Raw genomic sequence first — 15,431 nt, 5'->3', positions numbered from 1 at the left:
GAAATAAGGTTTAAAAGTGCAGTCACTAAGATTTAGAGTCACGTCAAGGTAGTTAACAATTTTCATGTTGCATTGTATAGAAATCCGTAAGCCATTGCATTTAAATATTTCGACAATATGCTTTTTTATTTTTTCCATTTGAGGGCCGCTTTTATTACTAAAAACTGCCAAGCCATTGTCACGGTATAAACCAACCTCAAGCTTGTTATAAAATTTTGAAATTTGAAAAAGAAATTTGAAAAAAAATAAATAAACTTTGGATATTCAGTCAAGAACATTCCGATACCATCCATTAAAGACTTCAAAATACAGTTATTGGATAAAACTGAAACATTAATGAAAAGAATGCGATGGAAAGCGTTTTTCTTTTTAAACAAGAGTTCAAATAGTAAGAGCAATTTTTATTATAACTACGGATTAAAAACATCTAATCATCCAAAACAAATTACAGAAATGATAGCTTTTGTGAATGAACTCATTGATCTTGTAAAACACATTAAGTTTCGAAAGGTGCACAGCAGTTTTCAAAATAAATTAAAAAAAGATATAAACAGTATTCGAAAATCTAACTTAACTTATACGTATGCTGATAAAACGACCAATCTTTACAATTTATCTAAGAACGATTAAGAACTTGTTAAGAAATGCCATCACTTCAAACTACAAATTATCTAACTCAAACATAATAAATAAAGTAAACTTAGAAGGTAAACGTCTTTTGAAAAATCATGAAGTTTTCAATAAAATTGACATTAACACATCTTCCGATTGTTTTATCACTTTAAAAGACCATAAAGATAATTTTGAAAACAATCCGACTGTCCGTTTATTGAATCCTGCTAAAAACGAGGTTGGTAGAATTAGTAAAGATATTCTTTCTAAAATTAATACAGACCTAAGAAATATATTACAATTAAATCAATGGAAAAACACTCGAAATGTTATCGATTGGTTTAAGGCCATAAAAGATAAACACCTTTATAAATTTTTAGTTTTCGATATTATCGACTTCTACCCTTCTATCAGTGAAACACTTCTTAAAAACTCTATCAATTTTGCGAAGCAACACCTAACGTTAAATAACGAAAATATATCACTAATTTTTCATGCAAGAATGTCTTTGCTTTTTAATAATGATCAAGTTTGGATAAAGCAATCAAGTGGTTTATTTGATGTTTTCATGGGAGCGTTCGATGGTGCAGAGGTTTGTGAGCTGGTAGGAATATTTCTTCTTTTTCAAATTTCAAAATTTTATAGCAAGCTTGAGGTTGGTTTATACCGTGACAATGGCTTGGCAATTTTTAGTAATAAAAGCGGCCCTCAAATGGAAAAAATAAAAAAGCATATTGTCGAAATATTTAAATGCAATGGCTTACGGATTTCTATACAATGCAACATGAAAATTGTTAACTACCTTGACGTGACTCTAAATCTTAGTGACTGCACTTTTAAACCTTATTTCAAACCTGATAATACATTAAATTACATCCATGCTGATTCAAATCACCCGCCGAGTATATTAAAACAAATACCACGTTCGATTGAACTTAGATTGTCTACAAATTCATCTAACAAAGAAATATTTCAAAATACTATTCCTCTATATAATGAAGCTTTATTAAAGTCTGGTTATAAATGTAGTCTAATATATAATCCTATAAAAATATCAAGTCCAAAACGGAACAGAGCCCGCAACATCATTTGGTTTAACCCTCCATTTAGTAAAAACGTTAGCACCAACGTGGGAAAATATTTCTTGAAACTTATTGACAAACATTTTCCTAATAATAATAAACTGCATAAAATCTTTAACAGGAACACAGCCAAAGTTAGCTACAGTTGTATGCCAAGTGTAAAATCTATTATCGCACAACAAATACATTTTATGCAACAATACAAACCTTAATCAACAGGACTGTAACTGCTATAATAAAAATCTCTGTCCGTTGTTTAATAAATGTTTAAGAAGCAACATTGTATATCAAGCAACTGTAACAACAGATAATCTTGATTCATCTTCTAATGAAAAATCCTACATTGGGATAAGTGAGACTCCTTTTAAATTAAGATACGCTAATCACGTTAAATCATTTAACATCTCTAAATACAAAAATGATACTGAACTCTCAAAACATGTATGGAAGTTAAAAGAAGCTAATTTAGTCCCTATAGTTAAGTGGAAAATTCTCAGGCGATGTAAAGCATATAATCCAACATCCAAATCTTGCAAATTATGCCTCACCGAAAAATATGAAATTCTATATTATAAAAATACTAATTTATTGAATAAAAGGAGTGAGATTGTTTCTAAGTGTAGACATAGAAACAGATTCCTTCTTTCCCAATATGACACTGGTGATTAAAAAAGATGTTTTTCCATATTATCATTATATTTATTATTATTATTGTTATTATTATTACTATTATTATTATTTGACGTCAGAACTCATTCCATTGTTTTTTTTAAATTTTGTAACGGTTTTTTAATCGTATTTTTGAACGGTTTTTTCTTGATTTAAATATATGGCTGATGAGTGCCGCAAACGGCATGAAACTTTAAGTACCGTAAAAAAGTTGTTTTTTTTCATCTTACTCTTATTTATTTATTGATCTATTTTGTGATTATTTCACTTTATATTGATCACTCTCAAATCGAAAAAATTGATTATTATTACATAATCAAAACAACAATATATATATATATATATATATATATATATATATATATATATATATATATATATATATATATATATATATATAGATTGTTGCATTTGGGAAGCACGGAAAAAAATGATTCTTACGCCAACACATACGTCATTTTTAATTACTTTTGACTTTTGTCCAACATTTGCGTGTTGGACGAAAGTCAAAACCATTAATTTAATGACAAATTAATCATAAAACGCAAAAACGCAAATTTAATTGACCAGAATGTTTTTAAAACATTCTGAATGTTTTTAACAATATAAACAATGTTTTTATTTTTATTTTTTTTAATAAAATGTTTTTATTTTTATTTTTTTTACTGTAAATCATGCGCAGAGTGTTGCTACATCGACTATCTTATAGCCTGACTCAAAACAAAGTGCTGCCACATCGATTGACAAATAGCCTGACTCGCAACGGAGTGCTGCTATATCGACTGACAAATAGCCTGACTCGCAAGGGAGTGCTGCTACACCGACTGAGGGTTTGGTTGGGGCAGGCAGTCTATTAATTAATAAAAAAAAAATTCCGGTCTTGCATTTTAATTTTTACTTTTTGTCAACAAAATACGGAAAAAACTTTCAGACAACATTTAAGAGTTCTATATATATATATATATATATATATATATATATATATATATATATATATATATATATATATATATATATATATATATATATATATATATATATATATATATATATATATATATATATATATATATATATGTATATATATATAAATATAAATATATGTATATATATATATATATATATATATATATATATATATATATATATATATATTTATATATATGTTACCTCTTTGTTATTAGAACTTAAATTTTTTTGATTTTGATTGATTAGTATTATTTATTCTTTTTATCTTGGGTATCCTCTTGGGTGTTTAATACAAGAAGTGGTGGGAATAAACAGAAATAGGGGAAGGAGGGTATATTTAAACATCCCCTCCCGTTTATCAAGCAACTAAGAGTATGTTAAAAACATATCGTTGTTTTTAACTAAAGAATAGCTACTATTATATATACAGAGTATAAATATAATTTAAATTAGTCTCTTGTGATTTTCTGTAGTTTTACTTTTTTTTAAATTTTTGAAAGAAAAATTTTTTTTAAGAAAATAAAAATAAAAGACAAAAAACCAAAGTTAAAAGAAAAAAATATTTGAAAATAGAAAAGTAATTAAAAAAGAACTAAAATTAAATATAAAAATTGCTCTGTTTTTGAAGAAAGGAAAAAGAATAATTTTTAAATTTTATTATTTTTGAGGGACGTTTGTTTTTTGTTGTTGTTGTTGTTTTTTGTTTTTTCTTGTGTATTGCTCATTGGGCATTGTAGTGTATAGATCATAGTGTTATATGTTTTAGTGCATTGTTTGCATTAGTATGTATTTTTTTTTTTTAATTTTATGTTGTTAGAGTGTATGAACGTGTGCGTGTGTATTACATATATGTATTAAATACACACATATTTATCAAATATATTTAATAAATACATACATATTTGCACATAAATATTATTTATGTGCAAATATGTGTTTATCTATGCCTGTGGGTAAGTATGTGTATATATCTTTATATTTATGTTTGTGTATGCATGTAACAATATTAAACTTTCTTATTTTTTTAATGCTTTTTTTGTTTTTCTTTATTTTATCTTTAATTTTTATTGTATTTTTGTTATGTTTTTTGTTATAGTATTATTTTGTGTTAATTTTAAATGTTTATTTATTTTATGTTAATTTTAAATATTTATTACCACAATTGTTATTATTTTTAACATTACTACTATTATTCATATTTTATTACTTTCAATTTAAATAACTATTTTATGTACTTGTTAGTTGTTACGTTTTATCAGTCAACTGTTTGTAGCTAACTTATTTGTATATTTATCTATTGTGTTTATGAAAAACAAGTGATTTATTATTTTGATTATTATTGTTATTATAAGTACAATTACAATTATTATTGTTGTTGTTATTTTTATTATTATTGTGGTCCTTATGTTTATTACTATAAATATTATTTTTATTATTATAATTACTATTCTTATAATTATTACTAGTTATATATATAAAGATCTATATTTTTGGTGTTTACTTAAGATTAGTAGAATTACTATTTGAAATTATTTTTCATAATATATATGATGGATTGATTAAATAACAGTTGTTTATTAAAGTTACTTATTTTTTTCTTTTCTTCACTTTGGAGTAGTAGTTAAAAATTTTACATAAAAAAATCACAAGATAATTTAGGTTTATTTGTTATATACAGTAGTTATACAGTATTGAAATGGAAATGGATATATTTGGACTTAAAGAAGTTATTAGTGTAAATGCTAATAGCAGAAAGGTAGTTTCGCCTCCACTTTCACCACTTCCGCAAACTTTACATGATCTATTTACAGGGAGTTATATAGATCATAATTCCAATATGAATTTTTTTAAATATATTAGAAAATTATAATGCATGTCATTCTTTTGATTTTTTTACAGCTAATGTGATTTAACCTAGAAATCATGAGCCACCAGTTTTTAGAATATGTGGTCAAGTTTTAATTATGTAGGTAATTTTAGACCAGATCAAGATATTCCGCAGCAGTAAATTTTGTAATGCAACAACGTGGCAATGATCTTTGTTTATATGATTTAATGTTTCATTTTTAAACTATAGTTAGTGAAGTAAACCCATTTGCTTTTGCATTTAAAACATGACTGAATTAGAAAATGAAGAAATTCATAAAGCAGCTATAAAGCAGTCTCAGTTGTAAAAATGTCTTTACTTAAAGGGCAGATAGATGTCGTTATAATCTGCCTTCATGTAATGAAGTTGCAGTTGTATTTGTTGGTGAAGATGGTGAAGTTGGTGAAGATGCTCCACCTGTTTCCAAAGAAACTTTTGTTAACCCAAGAAGTCATCCTCTAAAAATTATATTGAGTATGTCAGCCAAATTAGACCCTATGGTTTATAAACTTTTTTTTCCAAGAGGTGATGCTGGTTGGCGTATTTATTTGATGCACAACCCTGAACATGCAACACTAGTTAGAAATCATGTTTCATTTTTTCATATTACCTCCAAGCCAAGCGGTATACTTAGCAGAGGTGTGACAGCAGGTGGATAGTTTGACAGAGGTGTTACTGTTGTATATCTAATTTCTGTTGTCGCAATTATATAGAAAACACATGTATGTTATTATTTTGTATAATGTAACGTGATTATAAAAATATGTTATACTATTTGCTAACACTCTTCGCAATTGTCATAATGTAATTTGTTGTAATGTTTTGCGTTGATAGACAGTTTGGCTTACCTTTCCCTTAGTGTCTATCGTTAAAATTGATTTTAGGTAGTTTCATTGATCTTGTTGCCAAAATGTTTTTATAATAGAATAACTTTTTTAAACCTATATTATTTGAGATGCTTTCATTTTTTTTTTAATTAATAATTTAAAAAAAACAGCTGCCATCTACAGTCCTGTAGATGGCAGCTATTATAATTGATTTTGAAAAGTATGTTCATTACAAAAGTTGTGCTGTTTTCTAAGTTAATTGTTTTCTAAGAAAATTGACAAATGTTGTGTTTTATTTGCTTTTTTTGTTTTATTAAATATTTAATTATGTATAATTCTATTTTATAAATACATTTGTTTTAAAGATATATACATTTAAGACTCTCTGTTTTATGGATTTTCAAAATAACATTTAATAAAATAGGGTTAATTTTTAATACAAAATTTAATATGTAATATTAGTACAAGATGTAATTTAGGGTCAATTTAGTAAAAAAGGTCAAAGTTCAAGAGTCTATTTGTAGTCTATTTTAGTATCAAGTAATATAAAAAGAAAATTAAAAAAATTTAATTTATAAAAAAAACTTGATAAAAAAATTCAATTTCAATATAAAAAAACGATTAAAAAAATGATAAAAAAATTCAATTCAATGATAAAAAAATTCAAATAACTATTATGTTATTATTTTATGTTACTAAATTAAGTTTAAGCTAAAAAGTAAAAACAAATAACATAACATAATAAGTAACACAATTATTGAACTTGAATTCAAAATTTCATATTTCAATCATATAAGGCTTAAAATTCAATAAGCAGCCGTGATGAAGTGGCTTGAACTCTTGCTTCCTGGTCTGTGTTTCAATGCTGGCCATATATGCAACATTGGTAAGGATGGAGGTATGAACTTCATGGTTAAATGCTATTTCTAGGGTGCTCTGTGATAAGATTGTAAGAGCTTTTTTTTAAAAAATGCTTCTATAGAAATGACTGAGAAAAAAGTCTACATTTTACACAAACTTTGATTTTATGACCACAACACAAAGAAAATTTGTTACATTGAGACAGAACAAGAAAACTTAGATTTCCTAGAATTGTGAGTGTAAATCACTTTCACAAAGTTGTCCTCAAATGTAGTCTCCGATCATCTTTTCATTACTGTATTTGATAATGATGTTCAAAATCAAATATGTATGAAAATGGTCATCTTGCTCCTTTTAGTAAGCTTATATGTTCTTCTTGAACTTTTTAGATGAACCTCAAGGATATGGACTTCTAGTGACATTTTGCACCCCATTTTGGTATATTTCTTCATGAGCATTTGAATTAACTCCACATGGTTTTCACCCAAGTGATTTCTCAGGAAACTAACAACAGCAACAAAATCTTCCTCACATTGCTCTTGCCAACAGAGAACTCTGTCTGTTGAGGCCAAATCTATTCTGCGATAGTGCACCTTAGTGTCATGGCTGTCCAAAAGCAAAAGAAACAATGAAATTTTGTGAAACCACCTTAAAGACTCATTAAGAAAAAGACTCAATCTCAAGTAATTATAATTCAAAGCAGTCGGCATCATCTTGATAAAGATGTAGCCCTTTTTAAGATGTACCGAATGAGCCATTAGAATCAACTGGTAGTTGTTCTATTGTAAAGCAATATAAATTTGAAACATCAGGACGAACTTTCTATAAACAGGCACAATTCATTAGGGTTACATATGGTACCATAAGCCACAAAAAGACCAGCTATTTTTGTTCTGTGGTCATCCTTACTGAGCTTATCTTTCTTAGTTGTTTGTCGGAAGATGTTTGGTGGCGCTTTCTACAATGTTTGAACCTTGATATCAAAAGCTCAGAATTCAACTTGGTAAGACCTAGGTCTCTGATTAGATCGTTAGTGTCTTTCTAGTTTTTCTTTTTTTTTCAACATCTTAACTTCCAACAAGGAAGTTACTGAAAAAGAAAAGATGAAGTTTATATAGCAAGATAACGATTAACAGACAACTTAAAAGGTTGCAAATTATATGAATCAGGAAAACAAGATGAAAGAAGCGAATTCCAAAGAACTGACATTTCAGGAAAAAAACTAGATAAATAAGAATTTTTGGAGCACTTGATATATGATTTCCAAAAAAGATTGGAAGTAAGAGTTAATCCTAGAAGATAAAGGGTAGATGACTCATCAAGCACGTTACTATTTATAAATATAGGAAAATTATTGTGATAACGATTAGCTGAAAAAAAGTTTTATCTGAGTTAAAGTTCATCAGCCACTGAGAGCCCTATGCTTTAGCAGAAGTGAGATCTTTTTCAAGCTCAAATGCCCCCATCCAAGCAATCAGAGAGTGATGGTTTCTTATCAAGACAAAAATAAATGGTAGTATCATCATCAAACAATGCCACCTTAAATGAGAGTAATTCCGGAAGATCGTTAATGTAAATTGAAAAGAGTATAGGACAAAGAATAGAACTTTAAGGAACCCCTAAAGTTACAGGATATAAAGAAGAGTGCTATCCATTGAGGACAAATTTTATACAAGAAGGATGAGGGACTTTTATACAATAAGGATAAATTTGAATTTCTTATCTTCTCTGTTGGACTTTTTTTTCTGTATTTGCCAACAAGTACCAATCATATTTGTTGGAAAATACAATCTGATGTGCTATTAGTGAGCTTTACTAACAACACAAACTAAAATTTATTTAGAGTCACCTGGTATTTTTTTTGTCAAAGAAATACAGAACTAATGTTTTAGTGGAAGAGCAGATATTTTTTTATTTGTTTGGCAAATGGAACTAACACACTTTAACCCAATTAAAAAACAAAACACAAATTTGTTACATAGTCTTATCACTAAATAATTAATCCAATTGTAATAAATAGAAACTAATTTTAAAATTTTAAATTAAATAGCAAATTAAAATAAATTGTAACAATTAAAATAAAATAAACCTTGTGCCTGGGATAAATATTAAAACACATGCAACAATCACATTCCAAAAATCGTATACAATCATTATAGAAAAGATTGCTTTTGACAGCCTCTAGGCAGTCTTCCACATCATATTTATTAAGATTTATTAACTTTAAACACATTTCAGCTCTACCCCAACTAGTGTTTGGATATTTTGTAAGAATCATTCGACATTTTACCTGGAAAATTAAAAAAAATAAAACAAAAAAAAAAACAACTTATTTTCAGTAAAAACAAATAACATGTTCATCTGTATAATAAAATACACACATATATATGTATATGTAAATAAATATACACACACACGCACACACACACAATAACTCGTAAAAATATATATTGAAAACAAAAAAATGAGACATTATCTTGAATATAAGGATCTGCTAGATCTTCAAAAAATGTTTTTGGCATTATCTTCAACCATTCCCTTACTTTGATTTCATTGCAGTTTTTTTCAAGAAGTTTTTCAGCTCTCATTAGTTCACCTAAACAAAACTTTTAAATGATTGCATTTTTAAATATTCAAGTAACTATTTGTATTTTTAAAAATTTAAGTAAATATTGTAAACAATACCTATAAAATAATAAATAAAATAACTTTTAAAGATTTCAGAGAATCTGAAAGGCTTGAATGTGATGTAAATAAGTGTACCTGAAAAGCATTCTGAGAATACTTTACATTAACCTAACTTTTAATATAAGTCACCTTATTGTGTCTCAAATGTAGTTTTATTATCCATAAATTTTTATTGTGATTCGGCTCTGATAATTATATGTTAAAAGTGTTACATGTGTTATAGGGTAATAGATTTTTTTGTGAATAAAATGTTATTAAAAAATTTTTTTATAAGATTTTATTCACAAAAAAAAAAAAAAACATTTAATTCAAAAGGTTAAAAATTAAAAAATCAAGTTAAGGTTGATTGCAGTTTCAATAATATTTAAAACACACTTAATCTCCTTGCCGAAAAATGAAACAACATCAACATAAAGACCATGATTACATGAGCCCATATAAGGTAATGATACACCATATTTTACAGGACTACATGTCCATACAAGGTAATGCTACGCCATATTTTAATTCCAGTCACAACTGGAACATGGCAGCTAATATAATTATATTTTCATAATATTTTTCAGTTGTTATTCTTATTATCAGATCAAAACAAACTGCTAATTATATTATCAGAATATTGTGTTCAAAACAGAAAAAGAAAAACAAATAAGAACAAGAACTAAAAACTAAAAGAATTCAAAACACACAGGGAAAATAAAAATTATTTGTTCTAATGAAAAGGATTTAAAACAGCATTAGGATCAACAACAATTGATCACATCAAAAACTTAAAAATAAAAAATAAAAATGGTTTAGTTTTTTGTTTAGTAGTTATTTCAAAACATGCCACAAACTAATTCTAGTTCTGAATGTTCTTGAAAAACCAAAAAAGGAACGCCCTTGGTTAAAACCAGTGTTTAAAAGCAAATAAACATAAAAAAACAAAAATAAAAATTTTAATTTAATATATAGTAAAATATATAGTAAAATAAAGAAATGCAAAAAACAAAATAAAACCTTCACAGATAAATAAAACATTATGAATTTCAAGTTCAGCAACTGAAAACTTTGACTTGAGATATAAAACCTAACCATTAAAAAAAAAAAATTATTTAAATTAGACAATGTGTTTATGTTTGAGTGTATTTTTAACTTTTAAACCTCTTAGAAAATCAGTGTTTTTAAAGAGATGTCCGTGATATCACACCTTTTCTGACCTCGCATGATAAAATTCTTTACTGAAAATTTTTTGGACATAGAATCTGTTTCACTCCTTGACTTGAATTAAATATTGTTACTGAAAAAAACAAGCGCTCTTAAAATGAGAAAACAAAAACAGTAAAAATATTACACTACAAATATAAAAAGAACCGCATTTGCACACCATTTTTTTAATTATCGTGTGTAATTCATGTCACATGTCATTGAATTTGGTCATAAAACAGCATGCCCTATACCTAATGCCAACCAATTTATTCCTGGAAAGGCATACTAAGTAAAAACTATTTTAAATTTCGCTTATAATTAAGTTTCAATTAAATACTTTGAAAATTTTGATCTATAAAGTAAAACACTTTTACTTTAAAAAACTACTAAATTATATGCTTTTATTTTTTCAGGTTTTTTTTTTTCATTTTCTTATTTTTTTATATTATTTTCTTGTTATTTTAATTTGGTTCTTTCAGCATAATTTTAAATGCACAAATTATCAAAACAAAGCGCAGCGGCCAAGTTGTCAAAACTAAATGTTATATGCGTGGTCAGAAATTGAGTGCAACTGCACACACTTCTCAGAAAGACTGAACAAATTATAAACTAAAGCCTATAAGCAAAAAATATTATGATAAATTTAATTTTTATAGTTCTACATCGCAACTATTGCAACCAACTTTAACATTTCATTTCAGAAACATTAAACAAAACTTGAAAATAAATACTATAATTAAATTCATACTAAAAATAAATAATAGAGAGAAAAAAGATTTAAAAAAAGCATTTAATAAATAAAAAGAAAAAAAAAAAATCATTTAAATTCTAGACTAACCAAATAATTATATTGATCAAAAACAATAAAATTTTACATTATTAAAAAAGTGCTTTTATGGAATTGTATATTTCAATAAGCATGATAATTAACCAAATTTATTAATTCTACTTTATTAATCTCGATAAGAGATTATTAAAACAGAATAAGGCATAAGCACCTAAAGTGCTCGCTTTATAGTGTGCAAACCTTCTTGCACAATACAAAGCTTGTGATAACTGTGCTGATTTGCAAACAAAGAATGATCAAACATATCTTACTTTGTAAGCCACTAAGTTTAATAAACAAACTACCTACTGGGAAATTTCTATTTTTTTGCAATTAAAGTTATATAAATATAACTTAAAATGCGAATAAACAAACAAACAAAAAAACATTTAAATTTCTCATAAAATAATTGTTCAAAAATTAAAAAGTTAGTTATAAGTTTTTAACCATAAACCAACTAAAGTAACCATCTTGAATTAAACTCTAGAAAACTATAAGTTATTGTTTTAAAGAAAAAGACTTGCAGTTTTAATTTTCTTAAATACCATATGGCAGTTAAAAAGACAAATAACTACTTACCTGATCTAATTTAAAAACTGAAAAAACTGATTACCAATAATAAAAAAATACTTTGTAAAAATATGGTTTTTATCTCTGTTTATGCATATTCTGATAAACAATATATCTGCCGAGAGTGATTGCTAACCACAACCATACTTTTTATTGAGGATGACTGCTAACTACAATCATATTTTTTATTGAGGGTGATTGCTAACCACAACTTTACTTATAAACATAAACACAATTGTTTAAATTTAATACTATAATACTTTAATATTTAATTTTATTAATTCATAAACACTATTGAAAACAAATATTGTATTCTGATTCCTCATCTTCAAAACAAAACTGGTGCTAACGCTGAACTTAATTACATCTTCACTGAAACGTTTACTCACATGTATAGTTGAACTGTAGCACCTAAAATGAAAACTATAGTAAAATCAAAATGACTGCCAAATATGGTATTGGTGCAGTGGTAGAGTGCTCGCTTCATAAGTGAGAAGTTATGAGTTTGATCCTCACCACATCCCTGGTAGTACCACGCTTAACTTGTTTCTCTGCACAGCGGCCTAGTTTGTCAAGGTTCATGTTTCGGAGTTATAAAGTTGAGAGATTATTGTAACCACAACTAAAGCAGCCTACTCGACTGTAGTGGCCTTAGTGCCTTATGGTGAATTAAAAAATTTTAAGCTCCAATTAAAAATTATTTCTGATAAGAAAAACTTATATATATTGCTTATTATATTTTTTAAACCAATAGGGTTTGTCGATATCTTAGATAAAATATATTATTTCAAATTAAGAAAAAAGAGTAGTGAAAAAACATAACTTTATCACTTTTTTCAAACAGTGATACTTTCAAAAATGACTTTATTTTAGTGCTAGCTTGGCAAATTTTGATTTTAATTTCTCTTGTTTTGGTTATTAACAATAATCCACTAGTAGCCATTTTTTTCTTACAAAAGTAATTATTACTTTTGAAACAAAAAAAATGGCTACTAGCCATTTTTTTTAGTGTTTATTTTTTATGGTTGGATCAAAAGAAAAGTGCCAGTAAACATATATTTTGTTCATTAAAAATGTTAAAATGAACAAGAAATTATCAATTAAAATGACCAAACTTGTAGAGAATGAAAAAAAAACCAACAGCTAGAGATATGCGGTAGTGGTGTAGTGGTAGAGCGCTCGCTTCATAAGCAAGAGGTTCCGAGTTCGATCCCCACCACGTCCCTGGTAGTACCGCGCTCAACTTGTTTCTCCGCGCAGCGGCCTTGTTCGTCAAGGTTCGTGTTTCGGAGTTATAGAGTTGAGAGAGGGTTATAACCACAATTAAGTAGCCTCCTCATCTGTAGTGGCCTTCTAGGCCTTGGGGAGGTGAAATAACAAAAAAAAAAAAAATATGCTAAAATATGGTATATTTCTAAGAGAAAATAGTGAGAAAAATATAAGGAACTATACTGCAGATCAGCTGGTAACTGATATTAGCCACTTTACTTGGTCAATGGTTGAAAGCAAATGTACTTTTTACATATCCTGTTGTAATTCATGAAAAAAAACAATACATAAAAAACTTAAGTGTTTATGAAGTCAGTTGTTGATGTTAGTATTAGATGTGGAAAAAAAGCTGAAAAAGAAATATTTGATTTAAAATTAGACAAACTTGTGGACATCTTATTTTGCAAATATAACCCTTTGTCCAGAAGACGTGATTCAAAATGTATAGCAAAAGTTCATATGAAGTGAAAATGTAAGAGAGATGAGAAAATACCTTAAAATACCTTTATAATATCTTAGAGCTTCAATTTATTCAATCTCAGAGGAGTGAATTTGGCAGCTTTAAAATTTTTTATATTGGTGGTGCTGATAGAGGAGAATCTACATCGGGCAAATTAACTGAGGGATTTTGCTGAGAGCTTTTGAGTATTTTAATAAACTGCTTCAACAAAAAAGTGTGTAGGCAATTTACAAAAATAAGCCCATCTGCAATGCGCAATAAGACATGGTTTGGAGATAGGCACTTCATTTTTCTATTTATAGCCATTAACAAATATAGAGTTGGTAAAAAAAAGTTATTAAATAACTTTTAGAAAGGAGGGAGATATTCTAATAAAAAATAAAACTATAAAAGAAATCATTTCTAAAACCAAATATAATATTTCATAATAAAAACCATTTTTCACGAAATTATAAGAAAATAATTTATTAAAAATGCAAAACTTTAATTCAAATTAAAAAAAGTTGCTGAGGTAAATAGTACTTTTGGAGTCAAGTCCTGGAATTTGTTTGCAAAGGCGAAAAAAGCTGAATTTCATAGTTTGTCTAAGAATAAATAAATTTTGTATTGCTTTTTTTTTTTTAAATATATATTTTTTGTATTTAAAAAAAAACAAAAAAAAACAATACAATAAATGTAATTAATCTTTTACAAACTAATAATAATAAAATTACAAAAATACAATCATGTCAAACTAAAGAAATAGGAAATAACAAAAGAATTGGCTAAAAAGATAAGCAATATGAGTAGAAAATATTAACTAAACAGAAATGATGTCGAATCTAAAACAGAAGAACACTTATCCCTTATTTGAATGAAACAATCTTCATTAGCATGGAGATGCTTATAGATATAAGACTTTTTGTCTCTCTTGTAATGTTTAGATATCTGCATCATGAGATAGTGAGTAGTTTCACCTATATAATAGGAGTTACATCCTGCGCATACGAATTTATAGACCACGAATGATTAGAACTCTAGAGGTATAGGATTTTTAGTAAAAAAAAATTTAGAAATTTTTAGTGAGATAAATACTAATTTAATATTTGTAGAGTGGCAATTGAATCCAATCTTTTATTAGTTAAATCAGATATTTTCCCCAAAAACGGCAGTTTAAAATAAGACAAGGACTTTTTGATTTTTGGTTGTTTTGGAGTATTTGAGTTGATATATTTGATGTATTTGAGTTAATCTTGTTTAAATAGATGTTAGTAGGTATATATATATATATATATATATATATATATATATATATATATATATATATATATATATATATATATATATATATACACACACACACATATATATACACACACATATATATATACACACATATATATATATACACACATATATATATATATATATATATATATATATACACGCACACACATATATATATACACACACATATATATATACACACATATATATATATACACACATATATATATACATATATATATACACACACACACATATATATACACACACATATATA

The 15,431-nt window shown here is 26.6% G+C and overlaps 1 protein-coding gene across 3 annotated transcripts in view; it reads right to left on the bottom strand.

Annotated features, from left to right (window-relative positions):
- Window positions 1-15,431, bottom strand: part of LOC136092472 (E3 ubiquitin-protein ligase RNF31-like) — a 123,962-nt gene that overhangs the window by 56,998 nt on the left and 51,533 nt on the right. For 2 of the 3 annotated variants that reach the window (XM_065820753.1, XM_065820755.1), the window contains 3 exons: window positions 10,575-10,644; window positions 9,359-9,483; window positions 8,977-9,177 (listed from right to left, as the gene is read on the bottom strand). In XM_065820753.1, the coding sequence (XP_065676825.1) occupies window positions 8,977-9,177; window positions 9,359-9,483; window positions 10,575-10,644 (396 nt within the window). The remainder of the gene's footprint in view (window positions 1-8,976; window positions 9,178-9,358; window positions 9,484-10,574; window positions 10,645-15,431) is intronic. The other variant, XM_065820754.1, reaches the window with a different exon arrangement.

The sequence above is a fragment of the Hydra vulgaris genome, chromosome 15 (assembly GCF_038396675.1).
Source record: "Hydra vulgaris chromosome 15, alternate assembly HydraT2T_AEP".
Classification (NCBI taxonomy): Eukaryota; Metazoa; Cnidaria; class Hydrozoa; order Anthoathecata; family Hydridae; genus Hydra; species Hydra vulgaris.
This window is presented reverse-complemented; position numbering and strand designations above follow the sequence as displayed.